This window comes from Lygodium microphyllum, chromosome 12 (assembly GCF_053477565.2).
Source record: "Lygodium microphyllum isolate KBCC chromosome 12, Lygodium_microphyllum_v1.1.10, whole genome shotgun sequence".
NCBI lineage: Eukaryota > Viridiplantae > Streptophyta > Polypodiopsida > Schizaeales > Lygodiaceae > Lygodium > Lygodium microphyllum.
This window is the reverse complement of record NC_141146.1, coordinates 59336467-59353698: the sequence shown is the minus strand read 5'-3', so window position 1 is coordinate 59353698 and position 17232 is coordinate 59336467. Positions and strand designations below refer to the sequence as shown.

The 17232-nt window shown below is 42.6% G+C and overlaps 1 protein-coding gene across 1 annotated transcript in view; it reads right to left on the bottom strand.

Moving 5' to 3' along the window:
• Positions 1-680: 680 nt before the first annotated feature.
• Positions 681-17232, bottom strand: part of LOC148027806 (DNA polymerase V family) — a 64894-nt gene continuing 48342 nt past the window's right edge. The window contains exons 4-7 of the mRNA XM_087689504.1: positions 5099-5326; positions 3243-4352; positions 2551-2823; positions 681-2475 (exon numbers count right to left, since the gene is read on the bottom strand). Coding sequence (XP_087545630.1) covers positions 1084-2475; positions 2551-2823; positions 3243-4352; positions 5099-5326 — 3003 coding nt within the window. The 3' untranslated portion in view covers positions 681-1083. The remainder of the gene's footprint in view (positions 2476-2550; positions 2824-3242; positions 4353-5098; positions 5327-17232) is intronic.

Below are 17232 nucleotides of genomic sequence, written 5' to 3'. Positions count from 1 at the left end.
AATGCAGCAAAAGTTCAAAAAAGTTGAATAATGTACTTTCATGAAGAATGGGGCAATATCAAGCTAACTGTTGTTTTGATCTTGTTACTTAGAAGTATATGAAAAGTATTTGCATAATGAAAATGCATTTGACTAGTGGAAAGTCTTAACATTTTAGTAGCACATAACATAGCCTAGGAATTGAACTAAACATTATGTCGGTTGCCTGCAGTACAAGGTTACCTCGAACACATCAGAACCTAAAAAGCATATAACACACAACTTTTGAGTAGCAATAGATTACCTCAGACCATAGTAGGATTGTCCAACTGTCAACATTATAAAATAATACCATGCATGAAAGCAACACAACCCTTACTTTTGTTCATTATCTGTGACAGAATAAACAGAATCGAAAACTATGACACCATATATTTACTCGCAAGCCATTCTGAAAGCTTTTTTGTCATTAACCAGTCCATTTCAACAAAAATTTCAAGCATCTTGTTCACACGGTGTTTTTGTAGTCAAGTATACAAAGCAGATGAAACATGCGGCGAGTGTAACAGTATATGCTAGCTTTTTTCCATGAAATTTGGTGCACTGCACCATTACTTAAGACACTTATGGATATTTGTGCCACTGGGGAAGCACAGCCTGGGGTTGTTCGAACTCTTGCACCCATGAAACTTAGCCCAAACTCAAAAATCAACTGGGCTACAAACCCATTGGCACAGTGCACCATCACTTCACAAGCATTAGCTTAGAGAATGAGATCCCTGAAACCTCAAGAATGAGAAACTCTCCGTCAAAATAAGAGAGAAATCAAGGGGTTGTACAAACTTTTGCTGCCTTACTAGGCAGTAACAGGGAAAAGAACCCAAAGATGCAGCTACATTCGGTCCTAAACCGAACCAGAAGACATAATGTGCTGCTGGGTTGTCTTTGAAGCTTGAGAAGCAAAAGAAAATGTGTCATTCCCTTTAATCCTGCAGCCTTCAAACCAGAACATGCTTCATGAAATATACTCTTCAATCTGGAACAGCCACCGTTCACTAGTTTTGTCACTCAGCATGCTAAGGCTAGTATAAACTTTCACTTCTGTCATTCTGACTTTCCCTTAGAGGCCTTCTTGTCCCTAGCCTCAATGTCCCCCTCCCCATTGTCAATTTTCAAATGAGACTTGAGAATCCCTTCTATTGTAGATTCCCCCAAGTGAGAGACACATAATGCATACACAGATTTGCCAAGAAGTTTTTTCACTGGCTTCTTAGAGAACTCCTGAGAAACTACCCTCAAGACAGAAATGGCAAAACGTCGAGCTTCCAATTTCCTGGCAGCCTTGCCAGCAGGTTTCTGAAAGAGACTCTCAAGAACCTGACTCATAGCAGGTAAATGCTGCCTGAGGTGTGCCTGCAGAGCTCCACTCCCAACCTCAGTTGGAAAGCTTTTTCCAGCTTTATGCCTAAGAATAAAGTTCACCAATGACACAGCTTCATACTGCAGGTATTCTGACCGTGATTGTATGCATCTGCTCAAGAGGGTCTCAAGGCTTGCTGTCCCTAGATCTGGGAACCGTGTAAAAACTTCCCGGAAGAAACCAGACTTGAGACAGCATTTTTTCTGGGAGAAGAAATTATTCAAGGCATCCTCTACTAACTGCTTCAGCTTAGAATTAGAGTTCTCCTGTTGACTGTGTAACACTTTCACAAGCCAGAGACTGCAAGCCTTTCCCACTTCCCTTACTTTTTCGACTTTCGACTTAGAAGCCAAGTTCAAAGACCGTTGCAACAGGTTCTCAATAAAGGGAATGTCTAGACTCAACCCTTTGGGGTATTGTTTAGATTTGAACAGTTTCGATTGGAGAATTGAACAAAGTCGATCTGCAAGCTGCAGATTGCCACCTGAAGAACTTGACAAAACAAATGCTTGAAGCAGGTGGGGTAATGCTCTCAAAGCTAAGACACTAGTGGCTTTCTTTTGCAGAAAGAACTCCAAAAGAGAGAGCACCCTGAATTTGAAATGGAGAAGCTGTGTCTGTGCATCCTTTGTCTCACCCTTCTCAGATCCTCTATGTTTAAGGAGATTTGCAAGATGGGCATCTATTCTAAACATAGCCTCATCATCCATATCAGAATCAGAGGCACTTTCATCCTCACTAGTGCCAGATACAGTGTCCTCTGCACTCCGAAAACTGGTGGCATTTGCCCCCAAAACAGCATCTTCAAGATCAGACTCGTCACTATCCACCACTTTGCTGCCTACCTTGTGATGACCATTTTGTTCTGCATCATTCGTGCCAACAGTACTACCATCATCATCACCATGCATCTCATCGTCACTATCTTCAACCTCTAAGACATCTTCCTCATCACTGTCCTCTCCATCCAAAGCAGTAAAAGCTGTTTGTCGAGTAGGTCTCAACTGCTTCTTCACAACTCTCAAGAGACTCAGCAAGGCTGACTCTGTCATATCATCACAAAATGACTTGAACACCTGCACACATATACAACTTGAGAACACTGTAAGTGATTGCTTTCAAGCTTATACACGTAAAAATCAGCTATGCACCTGCTCTGCAGCAGCACGAATAGGAGCTGAAGATTGAGCCAACAGTGAGAGCAGAATATCAATGAGAACATCCATAAAGGCAGGTGGATTCTCCTCATCATCATTTACATCAGTATCAACATCAATAAGTTCCCCGAAAGCCCGTTTAGAGCATATAAGTATTTCCATTGCAACATCATTGACGTGTGAAGTTATAGACTGTATTAGTATCTGGAGAAGCAGTGACCCCAACGCTTGAATCTTTCGAGACTGCTCATCATCAATCTTATGTGCCTGCAGAAGAAATATAAGAGTGTGTCCATTTTAGAGTCGTTTCACAGTTCAGAACTTCCCTCCTCTTTTCGAAAAAACCATACTGTCAAGAAAAGCCATCTGCTATCTAATTAATTCAAAGAAACACAAATTGGGCTCCCTCGTTGCTGCTAAGCCCAAGCCAAAACACTGTTTGTTCAGTAAAGGATAGTTTACAATTTAGCTATTCATACATATTGGCAACGCACATAACCAAACAGGCCTAAGCTGCACGAAAGGATGGTCAATCATTTGTCATGAGCAAGGTAAGAAATTAGAGAACCAAGGCCTCACATGTTAAGATAACAAACTGGACAGGTTTTTTGTCTTAAAATTCGTTCACCCTGGCCTAATATGAATGTTGATTGCTCTCCCAATCTATACGAGTCCAAAGAACTTACTGCAATAAGGAGTTGCATGGTCATGCTATGAAGGGTATCAATGGTAGCCTCCTCTTCTTCAGAATCAGCATGTATCCTTGAAACATTTTCCATATTATCAAGATGTGCATAAATCTCAAGAAAAAATAATTTGAGGTCTGGAGAAGTGAGCCTTTTTTCATTGACATCTTTTGAAAATGCCACCTTTTTATTCTGGAGTTGCTGCACATCCACTAGAACACTTTGTAGCCGTGCTAGACAGAGCTTCCTCATATTTTCAGAGACTGGTGACTTGGGAATCTTAAAACTCTTCCTCAACCCCTGGAATGCCAACTCCATTCCAGGAGAACCAACAAAAAGAGAATGAATACAAAGAAACATTAACAGATCTTTGTATAAAGAAAACTTAAGTTCTGGATCCAACTCTGCTTGCCGAACAAAACCACAGAGTTGTTCTAAGACCCACGCTCTCTGAATTTCGAGAGATTTTGTGATCTCACTTTCATGTTTGTCTTGGTCATGCACTTTATCTTTCTCTGAAATAGACAATGCCTCCTCCTGATCAAACAGATCTACAAGATTTTCAAAAAATAAGAAGCAGCTGTCTGCAGACTTCAGGTTGGCGACTAATTGCCTTGAAATATGAGTTTTAGCCAAAGCATCAAACTTTCCATGGCTTCCCTGCTGAAGAGAAAGGAGAACAGCCACCAGGTGCCTTTGATCTTTCTTTGCCCACTCGATGAGAAATTCCATGCATTTTTCTGCACACTTATACAGAAGGCTTCCTTTGGTAGCAAGAATGTCCATAAGGCAACGAACGAATGTTTTTGACAAGACCAATGGAACTGTCATGGCAGTTAGCTTTGGCAGGAACAGGCAAAGTAATTCCATTGCTAGATGCTTCCGTTCATGTGATGAAGTCAGCAATGCTTTATCCACCACAACACTCCAGAAGCAATGCAGTCTTTGATCAACAGTTTCAGCAGCTTCGTCTGCTTCAACCTTCTGACGTTTCTTTTTTTTCTTTGCTGCTTTCTTTATTTCAGAACTCTCTTCCCTGTTGTCTGTAAAAAGCAGCTCCTTCAAAACATCCCAAACTGGATGAACCCGTGGATGGCTGCTTGATGACTCCTATATCCGAGAAAACAAAGGTCAGTAAAGAAATGCCACCCCCCAAAAAAAAGGACACACGCATACAGTTGTTCCTTCTTTGTAGAATACTTGTTTCATTCAACAGTGTTATGAAACACCAGTAGATGTCTCAACACATGGATGCACATATGCATGCACAAACAAGCATATGCATACACAGACGTGCCTGCACCCTCCCCCACATCCATGCACGTGCAAGCACGAGCATCATCTGCGCCTGCACACAAGAAACTACGTGCATGCACCGACAATCATGAACACACACGCCCCTACACCCACACCCATGCACGCACAAGCACATGCACAAGCATATGCACACAAGAAATTGCACAAACTAAGACTCAAGAAACCCCTCTTAAATTACAGAAAAAAACATGCAAGAATGCCCACAGATTGACACCAAACCAAATCAAAAAGGATCCTGTGCAATGAAATATTAGTTTTTGACATTTCTGTGGCACAACCAGAACAATATACAATTCTGCTCTAAATGTAAGCCCTTTTGAAATCCAAAACAGCTTGAACCGAAAAAGCTAAAGCTTTCTTAAATCTATTAACTCAAACCTACTTTCAAAATCAATGTATCCACTAAACCTTATGATTCATGTTCCTCTATGGAATGAAACAACCCCCTGCCTCTCTCACCCACCTGTCCCTATCACACGATTTAATGAAACTATGGAAATAAATATAGTAAAATAATTGGCAATTGCAGCTTATGTCACCTTCAGAATGGGAACTAAAGAGCTCAAGTGGGCAGGCAGAAACAACCCATGTATACTTTGGGAGTTGGGCAAAAGAGAGCATGAATCTCTCAAAGATGTTGGAAAATAATCCCTTAGTCGCAACGCAAGTAAAAGTGCATCTGCATTCGAATGTTCAGCATCTGTGCATAGTAAGTTTTGAAGAAGTGGGCTGCCTAAAACACCATCTTGCAGCAGATTTGTAGGTACCTACATAACATGAGAGCTGCCGTTAGAAAACTTCTCAAAGCACAAGCCTCCAAACTTTCCAAGAGTGCTATGAGAAACTACTTGAAACAATGACGCACAACAATTTCATAAACATAGCAGAATGTTTATCCAATCCCTTTACCTAAACCCATGATAGGCCTTAATTGTGTAGAGCTGTGATGTCTTAGATTCACTTCAAAATAAAAAGGTACCCGGCACAAGTTACTGATTCAAGATGCATAGACAATAGCCCTGGTCTAAACATTACATTGAAATTTCTCAGAAGCAAATCTGCATTTGAAAAATTGCCAGATCCTTAAACTGCCTTTCAACACAGAAGGCAACATCTGTTCTTAAAAAATTCTCTGCAATTTTTAAAACCGGTTAACACCAAACATGAGTTGACTCAACCACCACCTCACAAACTTATGATGTTTTGTTAATTTACAAATCCACATGGAAACATTTATTCAAAATCCAGAAATGGAGCTGAATGTACTCATATGGGACCTCCTCGGTGGTGTTAGCAGTGTAGTCAGCTCATGTGTGAGTCTAGGCATGTGTCCTAGTGGGCTGGGAATTCCAGTGAACAAATATGCCAAAGCAGCCCAAGTGCGTGGGAAGACCTCGCAACTAAGTGGATGAGCATGTAAAGCCCACCCTCCTCCGATCCTATATCCTAAGAACAGCACATGTAGGCTCATCCTCCACTGTCGCTGCATCATGTGTAAAGACCACACAAGTAACAAGCCGTGTGAGACCATGAACAAACAATAGCTTAAACCTAAATCCAATACATAGAGAACTTTGGCCAAAGAAGACTTTGTCGTCGCCAAGGCAACCTTCGTATCCTTCATATCCTTCGAATCCTTCTCCCTTGGCTTCAAATGGGGGTACTTTTGCCAACACTATCCTCACAATGAGTGACCTTCCCACAATGTGGGCACTTGGGCTTCTTCTCCTCCTCGTCATCCTTTTTGTTGTCCTGCTTCTTGTCCTTGTATTGCGTCTTCTTCTTCCCTCCACTTGTACCTATAGTAAATGTCTTGGTGGAGCTAGAACCACTGGCCCCAACCTCTCCGAGCTGCTCATCAAGCTCCAAGACAAGCGGTGAAAGCTCCTCCCAAAAGAGATTCTTGCAGGTCCTTGATGTAATAAGGCTAATGTAGAAGAGATCAACCTGAGGAGATGGCAATTGAGTCAAAAGAATCATGGCCATGTCTTCAAAGGATATCATCCGACCAAGAGAGACAAGCTCATCCCTTATGTCCTCCACCTTCGTGATGTGCTCCCTCATAGAGAAGGATGTTAGAGTGAAGCAGTGTGGAAGTGCATGACCAAGACAAAGAGTGAACATAGAGAGGAGAGAGAGAGAGAAAGAAAGAGAGAGTGGAACACAAAAAATCTGCAATGAAGAATGTTGTATAAGAAAGCAGATATGTACACGGGCACATAGTGTATGTCTCCATCTATTGCCACCTCAAAGATCTCACACTCTATGAACCCCCAAGGCAGTGTCCACAATCAACAATTTAGAAACCTGAGATCAGAACAGTGAAAGAGTGTGTTGAACAAGGCAATAAATAGCCTGCCAAAAATGGAGAAAATATGTTGTCAGCTCCATTTAATGCAGCCGACTGTATTGTCTGACTGCACAAGTACTGTCCAACTGCACTACCAGACTACCACATATCCGATGTTGACTGCCACCTGCTGACATCACCTGTTCGGCCAGACTGTCACATGTGACTGCAGAAAACTGCTCACGAACTGCCTGTCCAAGGAATGCCAATTGCTAACACCCCCTCTGAGATCTTGGACAGGGCAAAAGGCTAAGAGATCTGAAGTGCTGTCGAAGTAAAGCCTAAAGAAGTGCCTTCGTAAACAAGTCGCCAAGATTGTCCTTTGTCTTGCAGCAATCCATGAAACATCACCGACACCCAAGGTAAAGCAATAACCTGTCATGGACCTCCTATGATCCACATCGCTAACCCAATCTGAATCATTCCATCGTATAAGCACCAAAGTTGCATCACTTGTACCTGCTAGATAATAGATCCCAAGATCAGGGGTCCCCCGTAGGAACCACAAAATCCTCTGAGCAACTTACCAATGCACCATCTTGGGTTCACTCATGAACCGGCCAGCACACCTACGGCATAACATAAGTCAACACAAGTATTGAGAAGCCAGATCAAGGAGCCAACGAACTACCTATAACAAGTAGCATCTACCAAAGAATAATCGGGAATGAGTTGTAGCCTTCCAATTCGGGTCCATACGACTCGTAATAGACTTGCATTTCTTCATCACATACATATAGTCAAGAGCTCCTACACATACCACTGCTGGGAAATAAAGATTTCCCTTGGAGTCTCATAAATCTCAAGACCTAGAAGGAAATGGAGTCGTCCCATATCCGTCATCTCAAACTTCTCATGAAGTGTTGCCTTCATCTACTCGACCATCTTAGCATAGTCACATGTCACAATCAAGTCGTCTACATAAAGGACAAACAACACACGACCTCCACCTGAGGTGTAAGCATAAAGTTTGGGATCGGCCTTGAAACGCTAATACCCTAATCTCTCTTGGAGGAACATGTTAATCTTCTCATTCCAAGCACAAGGAGCCTGCTTAAGGCCATAGAGAGCCTTCCTCAACTTGTACACCTTACCATCAAAAGGACTGGAGCCTAGAGGCTGGTCAACATAGATCTCCTCCTTGAACTCCCCATTCAAGAACGCAAACTTTACATCCAAATAATAGACTGGCCATCTCCTCCTATAACTAGCCAAGGCAAGAACTGCACGAATAATAGCCATCTAAGCTATAGGGGCAAAAATATCATGGAAATCAATGCCTAGGCGTTGTGTAAAACCTTGAGCAACAAGGCGGCCTTGTGCTTGTCCAATATGCCATCATTTTGTACTTGGTCTTGAAGACCCATTTCACTCCAATGATCTTCCTATGAGAAGGCTTAGGCACAAAGTACCAAGTGCCATTCCTCTCGATCGACTCCAGCTCCTACTCCATCGCTCTCCGCCAATGATCATGCTCTAAAGCCTCCTTTATAGAGGTGGACTTCCGATCTTGCATGGCACGAGTCATCAAACAATAATTAGTATACACAAGCTCAATGTGGTGTGCCTAATTCCTCCAATAACGTCACAAACCATCTTTTGGTTGCCACTCCTCAAGGACCTCCTCAATCCCTGCATCATAAAGAGTGTCACGAGCCCAACGAGGAGGTCGGATCTCTCCTCGTCGCTCTCCATCTACTGAAGTCTCTAGAAGATCTACCGACTACTAGGGCTCAATCGGTGAGTCCGATGGATAAGAACTAAGCTCCTCGTCCGTAGAAGAGTCCTCAAGAGACATAGGCTCCAGAGAGACAGTCGCCGTAGCCCAACTATCACTGGGATCTGCAAGAACAAGGTGTTCCTCCACCCCCCTCTAAGACTGGAACTTCCACGAACCAAACATCACGGCTCGTGTAGACATCCCGCTTAACAAGATCATATAATCGGTAACCTTGAGACTGCGAGCTATAGCCCATAAACACCTATCTTTTAGAAGACGCTTGTAGTGACTCGGAGCGCGAGGATCGAGACAGTCAGTGGCTGTTAGCAAAAGAGAGAGACAGCGTGAGAGTGACCACGATTCTTTAGGTACAATGACGAGTGCACCACTTTACATTTTTTAGATAGATATATATATATGAAAGTACAAGTGTCAAGGGTGTGTTCACACTCGAGCACATTTAAAAGGCACGAGGGTCTTTATTCCCAACAATCTCCCACCTAAAGGCAATATGCCTTAGAAGAAGAAAAGAATCAACTAAGTCTAGGTATATACAAAGCTGAAATACATATATCTATCCAACTCCCATCATCTGTCGGCAATGAGCAAACCGCTCTACTGGAATACCCTTCGTGAGAAGGTCTGCAGGATTATCATCTGTATGCACTTTGACAAGCTCAATGCTCTTGCTGTCAAGTACATCTCTAATGAAGTGGTACTTCACCTATATGTGCTTCATCTTTGCATGAAAGACAGGATTCCATCCTGGCATGATAGCACTCTGACTATCACAATGGAGAACACGTAACTCTATAATGCCAAGCTCTCCCACTAGACGTGAAAACCATAAAGCCTCCTTGCATGCCTCAATGGCAGCCACATACTCTGCCTCTGTAGTAGACAATGCAACACACTTTTGTAGCCTGGAGATCCAAGAGACTGCTCCTCCTAAGAGGTGGACTTTCTGCAATCCGCATGACCAGCATAGTTTGCATCCATAAAGCCAAAGACAGATGCCTTCTGCTTTCCAAAGCAGATGCACAAATCCTTTGTGTATTTAAGGTATCTCATAATATCTTTCACTGCTTTCCAATGCTTTTTACTAGGGTTTGCCATGTATCTGCTAACCACTCCCACTACAAAGGCAATGTCAGGACATATAGCAACCATAGCATACATCAAACTACCAACAATTGAAGCATATGGTATCTTAGCAATTTCAGCCGTCTGATCATCAGATCTAGGGCTGTCCTCTGCACTGAGTTTCACATATGGAGGCAATGGAACCCCAATTGTTTTCCCCCCCTCCATATTGAAACACTGCAAAACCTTGGAGATATATTCCTGCTGAGATAGATAGAGCAATCCTTTCGACCTATCTCTGAGTATTCGCATGCCAAGAATATAACTGTCATCACCAAGATCCTTCATGTCAAAGCTGCCATGAAGACTTTGCTTCAGTGAGTCCAAGGCATGAGTATCCCTACCAGCAATCAACATGTCATCAACATACAGAACCAAGATAATCAGGCTGTCATCTACTGCCTTCTTGGTGTGCAAGTAATGATCCACTTGACTTCTATGGAAACCTTGAGACTACATGAATATGTCAAACGTATGATACCATTCTCTTGGAGCTTGTTTCAGCCCATACAAACTTCTTTTGAGTTTACATTCCATCTTTTCTTTCCCTTTTTCCACAAACCCTTAAGGCTGCTGCATATATATGATTTCATGCAAACCACCATGTAAGAATTCAATCTTTACATCCATCTGTATGAGCTCCATATCTTCACCTATAACCAAGACCAAAATGGTTCTTAAGGTAGTCATATTGACTACAAGAGAGAAGATCTCATCAAAGTCAACTCCATATCCCTGCTTGTACCTCTTTGCAACCAATCTTGCTTTGTACTTTGGTGAGGAACCAAAAGTGACCTTCATCTTGTAAACCCATTCGCATGGAAGTGTTTTCGGCCCTGTAGGCAACTGCACCAAGTCCCAAGTGCTATTTTTCTCAAGAGATTCAATTTCTGACAACATGGCTTTATACCATTTCTTGTTGTTCTATCTATCCATTGCTTCCTTGAAGCAAGACGGTTCACCACACTCTGTCAACATGACATAATCAGCCACATTGTTTGCACCACGAATAAATCTATCAGGTTGTCTAGTAGCCCTAAACGATCTCCTAACCCAATGATCATTGTTTACTTGCTGTTGAGCATTTTCAGCTTGCTGTTCCAACATTTCAGCCTGCAAATCAATATTAACAGCTTGTTGTCCTGGTTGTTCCTGCATATGTAGTGGCTCATTATCATTTGCAATAGTTGGCTAATCATTTCCAGCATTATTTTCGGCATTTATAGGTTCATTTACAGCACATATTTGCTGCCGTACAACGGGCATATTTTGCTGTCCAAAAGGTATTTCTTCCCGGAATACAACCCTACGGACCTCCTCAGTCTTTTCGGGTGTTTTAAGCATGTGATCTTCCCGAAAGATAACATCATTGCTGTGTACTACTTTCCTTTCCTCGGGATCCCATAATCTATACCCCATTTCATCCTCGTCACCATATCCTAGGAAAATGCATTTACAGGACTTTGGCTCAAGTTTGCTGCATTTTTCTTTACGAATGTGCACAAAAGCCTCGTAGCCAAACACTTTCATGTGAGTATATGAAGGTGGCTTGCCCGACCACACTTCTTGGGGAACTCCCCCCCCCCCCCCCCCAAAGACTTGTTTCGTAACCGATTAATCAAGTGTACGGCTGTCATAACAACCTCTGCCCAAAAACCATGGGGTAATGCAGCATGAGACAGCATCGTATGGACCTTATCCTATATGGTCCGATTCATACACTTTGCAACTCCATTTTGAGGTGGATTATGAGCGGCATTGAGCTCCCTCTTGATCCCTTTGCTGTCACAAAATGCCTAAAAGGCTTTGGACACATATTCCCCATCATTGTCAGAGCGAAGACACTTGAGTGTCTTATCAGTCTGATTTTCAACCAATGCCAAGAATTTTTTAAATTTGTCAGGCACTTCATCCTTGCTAGGAATAGAGTAAGCCCAAATCTTTCGTGTAGCATCATCGACAAAGGTGACAAAATATTTCTTTTCCCCTAATGATAATCCTAGCATCTAACATACATTGGAATATACTAACTCTAGAGGAGAAGATTTCAACGAAAGAGACTTTTTATGAGACGTCTGTGCATGTTTACCATAAACACAATGATCACAATGCTCAAAATCAGCATAACGAAGACACTGCAAGTAAGCCAAATGAGAGAGCACTTTCATTCCAATTTTACTCCTATGTCCCAACCGGCCAGGCCACAAAGAAACACTTGGTTGCTCGGTCACAGCAACAACATGACCACTTATACTAGATACATGGAGAGGATACAAGGTATCACTTTTTACAACCTCTGGCAATCACTGTAGATCCCTTACAAATCTTCCATTTTCCATCTCCAAAGGTGGTATGAAATCCATCATCATCTAGCTACCTTGCCGTAATCAAGCTCTTCTTGAGCTGAGGTACATGCCATGCATGCTGAAGTATGAAGACAGAACTATGCTGAAACTGCAATTGCACACTGTCAATACTTGCAATGTCACATGCATAGTTGTCCCCAAGATGTATAACACCATGTCGACCCCTTATATAGGTAGAGAACCACTCACAATGAGGAGTGACATGAAAGGAAGCACCTGAATCGAGAGTCCATGTATACATGTCATCATCTATGTTTGCAAGTATAGCATGTGCACTAAAGTTTGAAGAGACCAAGAGTACATCATTCCCACTGTTACTGTCATGAGTGACTACATTCACCTCTTCAATTTTGACACTGCTCTTCTTAGGCTGACTCTGTTTTTTCTCTTCCTTGCTATCATCTGTCTTCTTGCCCTTTCAAGCTTCTTTATGTGTATGAGATTACTGTTGTCACTGCTACTAGCCATGATTTTCAGCCCAAATGTGACCAAAAAATTCAGTAAATGCAGGCCCAAACTGTCACACAAGTTTTCAGATCTGTAAGTAAATTTTCAGAAGCACCAAACCATGTGCTACAACACTCCACAACTGATTACAGCTGTTCCAAGGGCAAATACATCACATGACATAAGAAGTCCGAAATTTTAGCTGCAATTTCTATTGTACATGTACACACGGGCATAAAATTTGACACGCACGGTCAAAAACCCCAAATTTTTTGTGCTCAAAGCATCAACCATACATCTGCACTGTCTCTGACATGCATAGAACGGGCCAATTTTGCCAAATAGAGCAATTTCAACAAAACCCCCAAATTTTTCCAAGTGCTAGGTGTCCAAATTGCATGAAATTAAGCCCGCGTGTACATAAAATGACCAAATGGCGCACAAATTTTGCCCAAACAGCAAAAGCCCCAAATTGCACAGGGTCCAATGTGCATCAATGTCGAGAAATCGGGTAAATTTCAGCCCAATTTTGCATGTACATGAAAAGCCCCAAATGTCAGAGGAAAAATGTCACAAATTCCTACAATTTCTAAGACAAATGGTCTTGCTCTTCATCACAATCCCCAATTCCAAGAAAAGCCCCAAATTTTCGGGCCAAGATTGCACAAATCTAGAAACTATGCTTATGCGCGCGAACGCTCGGCAACAAGGGCAGAAAAAAAATTTCTAGAAATTTCACAAAAAATGACGAGAGAAAAAAAAAATCGTCGCATCTGGCGCCTATCGGCATGTGTCATCAGCTTGCTACTCGACAGTCACCACGCATCAGCTGCCACATTGGTCAACGCTCGTGAAGTCACCCACTGGTCACGACTGTTGCCTCGTTGACCTGCAGCTGCTACCGTCGCTCCCACTGGGCACATTACCAGGTCTAGTCGCCTGTAGCGACTGGTCCTCTACAGCCCGTCAAATCTGCCGATTGCTGCCTGCCAGCGACTCCTGCTTGCTTGTGAGCTATCTCGTCACCACGCTGGTCACCCTCTGTGCACGTGGTCTTCTGCCTCAGCCCAACACACAAGTCGCCAAGAACTCCAGCTATCTACTAGTCATCAACACTGTCAGCTGGTCTCATCAGGTCTGAAGAAGCGTGCAGAACCTGACGGCTCTGATACCAATTTGTTGAGCTCAGAGGTGGCGCGAGGATCGAGACACGTAGTGCTTGCTAACAGCAATGAGACAAAGAGAGAGTGCAAAGTAGAGAGAGAGAGAGTGTATGTGAGCTCGACTTGTGGGTACAATAACAAGAGTGTACCTCTTTAGGTTTTTAGATAGATATATATATGAAAGTACAAGTGTGCTAAGGGTGTGTTCACACTCGAGAACATATAAGGCACAAGGGCCCTTTATTCCCAACAAACAGCACAAATCAACAGCAACTTCAATAATTTTGCTCCTTTCTCACACACCCACACTCGCCTCAGTCTTATTCTAGCGTACAGCCCTCTTGCTCGCCCTTGAACGTTGAAAATGCAGCCTTGTGCCGCACTGAAATCTCCTCTTTAGATAGGTCCCACCCTTGGTTAGAGTCCTTCAACACTCTGATACCATGTCAAAGTGAAGCAGTGCTCAAGTGTGTGACCAAGATAGAGAGTGTACTGAGAGAGAAGAGAGAGAAAGAAAGAGTGGAACATAGAAAATCTGCAATGAAGAATGTTGTATAAGGAAGCAAATATGTACACGGGCGCAGAGTGTATGTCAGCATATGTCTCCCCCTCAAACATCTCACGCTCTATGAACCCCAAGGGCAGTCTCCACGATCAGCAATATGGAAACCTAAGATCAAAATAGTGAAAGAGTGTGCTTAACCAAGCAATAAATATCTTGTGAAAGATGGAGAAAAATTTATGTCACCTGCATGTCAGAGTAAAGCAATGCAAAAGTGTGTAAACAAGATAGAGAGTGAACTGAGAGAGAAGAGAGAGAGGGAAAGAGACAATGGAACATAGAAAATCTGCAATGAAGAATGTTGTATAAGGAAGCAGATATGTACATGGGCGCAGAGTGTATGTCTGCGTATGTCTCCCCCTCAAAGATCTCACACTCTATGAACCTCGAGGGCAGTCTCCACGATCAACAATCTCGAAACCTAAGATCAGAATAGTGAAAGAGTGTGCTAAGCCAGGCAATAAATAGCCTACCAAAAATGAAGAAAATATGATGTCGTCTGCATTTAATATAGCCGATTGTACAATCCAACTGCACAAGTATTGTCTGATTGTACTGCCAAACTGCCACATGTCTTGCGTTGACTACCACTTGCTGACATCATTTGTCTGGCCAGATTGCCACATGCAACTACAAAAAACTGCTCATGAATTGCCTGTCCAAGGAATGCCAATCGCTAACAGAGAAGTCATCAGGCTTGAGCATTTGCAACAGCTTCTTCCACACTTCCGCCACTGTCTTCAACCTACAAATGTGCACAAGGACAGAATCTTGCAAACTCATAAAGAACAAGGATCAAGCTCGAGGGTTGAGCCAATCCCACAAGGCTACTCGGTCCATAGAAGTCCCATCTACTGGATCCTCCTTAGGACAGGGGATAACATCAAAAACAAGAGCCCAAAAGATCCAAGGCGTAGAGTATGCACTCCACCTTACATGACCACAATGAATTGTTGCAACCATCAAGTTTCTCTTCTTTGGGTAATGAAGGTAAGACGAGCACTCGCACCAAGGGTATCAAGCACAGTATCTTTACTTCAGACGGAGCCTTCTGTGATAGATGAATAAAAGGGGAATGGGTGCAAACAAGGGGCTCCTCTCACCAATTATAACTGCAATAATCGTGTCTCGCTCAGAAGAGTGTCTCCAAAGAAGCCCCTTCTCTGAGTCATCAAAGCTTGTGAACTACTGAAACATCTTTGATCTTGCAATCACCCAAGAAGCTATGTTTGGATGGAGACAATGTGGGAGACATAAGATAGTCAACTATAGGGACTATAGATCTATCGTCTGTTAGGAAAAACTTGTCACCTGCCACTAGATAGTTGTCGCCTACTGCATGAAATTTGTGTTTTCAACAAAACACAGGAAAATAGGACCTCCTAATGCCTAGATGCTATTGCCTAACTCCTAAGAAAGTCATGTTGGGATAAAGGCATGTTTAACCTCCATGTATAGTACATGCACATTATTTAGCTGTACATATGAATGCACCCTTACATGCCCTAAGGATAAATACATTTTATTCTTTGTGTACCAACACATTGTTGGTACACTGATATCGAATCGTACTTTCACTCCTCTCTCTCAGCGACTGTCACACTCTCACGCTCACTCCTCGAACTTCTGCACATCCACAATTGAGCTCCCACAACTGGTATCAGAGCACAAAGTGCATGCTTCCCGAGATCTAACGGGATCAGCCAACAAAGCTGACAAACAGCAAACAGCTGAAGTTCCTGGCAACTAGTGTGTCGGCAGTGGCAGGCGAACAGTCCAAGCGGCAAGTCTAGCATGACACACATCAACAGCAGGACAGCAGGGAACCACACGATACAATGCACAACAGTCAGACGAAGGGCAGTCGCATGTTGACGCAAACAACTGGCAAACGTGCCCAACACGGGAGCGGTGTAGCGGGTAGGCAGACCAAATAAGCGTGACGAGAGAGACTCCAAGCACCGGCAACGATCCAAGTGTGATAGCCATTAGTCACGCGACGGGGCAGGGTCAACAAACCCTCCCTTCTCATCAGTTTTTTTTTTTAAGGAATCAAAAATTCCTTTGATTTCAAAGTTACCCCTTCTTCTTAACAGGGATTCATGCGTGAAAGCATAGTTGTCAATTTTGGCACAAATTCGAGCCCAAAAAATTGGGGCTTTTCCCAGATTTGACCTCGTCTATGCTTGGTAGTGATATTCAGGTCACAAATTACAGACATTGCATGTGGTAACCTCAATTAAATTGGGGATTTTGCCAAATTTGTCAGAATTTTGCCCATTTGAGTAAAATTTCTTGACATTGGATCCAAAAATTTGGGGCTTTTCATGTATTGGTAAAATTTTCTCAACTGGGTGAGATTGGCTGACATTTGTGCAAATTTGGACCTGAAATTTTGGGGGTTTGTGCAAAATTTGGTAAATCTCTACATTTTTTGCCTATGGTGGCTGGTTCATGTACAAATAGTAGAGATTTATTACTATTTGAGAAAAAACAACAGTGTGTTTGCTAGTTCAGCTTGTGCTTTTGCAGTTCAGGGGCATTTACTTTTGTGTTCGTGATAAAATGGCTGCAACTTCTTCCAGTTCAAACATCAAGAGTTTGATGGAAATCAAATGGTTTGATGGTCATGGGCCATGGCTTTGACCTTTGGAAGGACCGTATGCAAGGCATACTATTCCTAGAGGATTGTGAGGATACTTTGCAAGAAGATAAACCTCCACTAATGTCTGATGCAGTTTGGGTCAAAGTAAATAAAAAGGTTGTGGCTTACATTAAGATGGATGTCACTGACGACATCTTGACAGACATTAAGGGTTTAGATACAGGTTATGCAATATGGAAGAAGCTGAAAACTACCTATGAGATCACCACACCTATTAATCAGATGCATTTAATGCGCAAGTTGGTGAATATGCGACT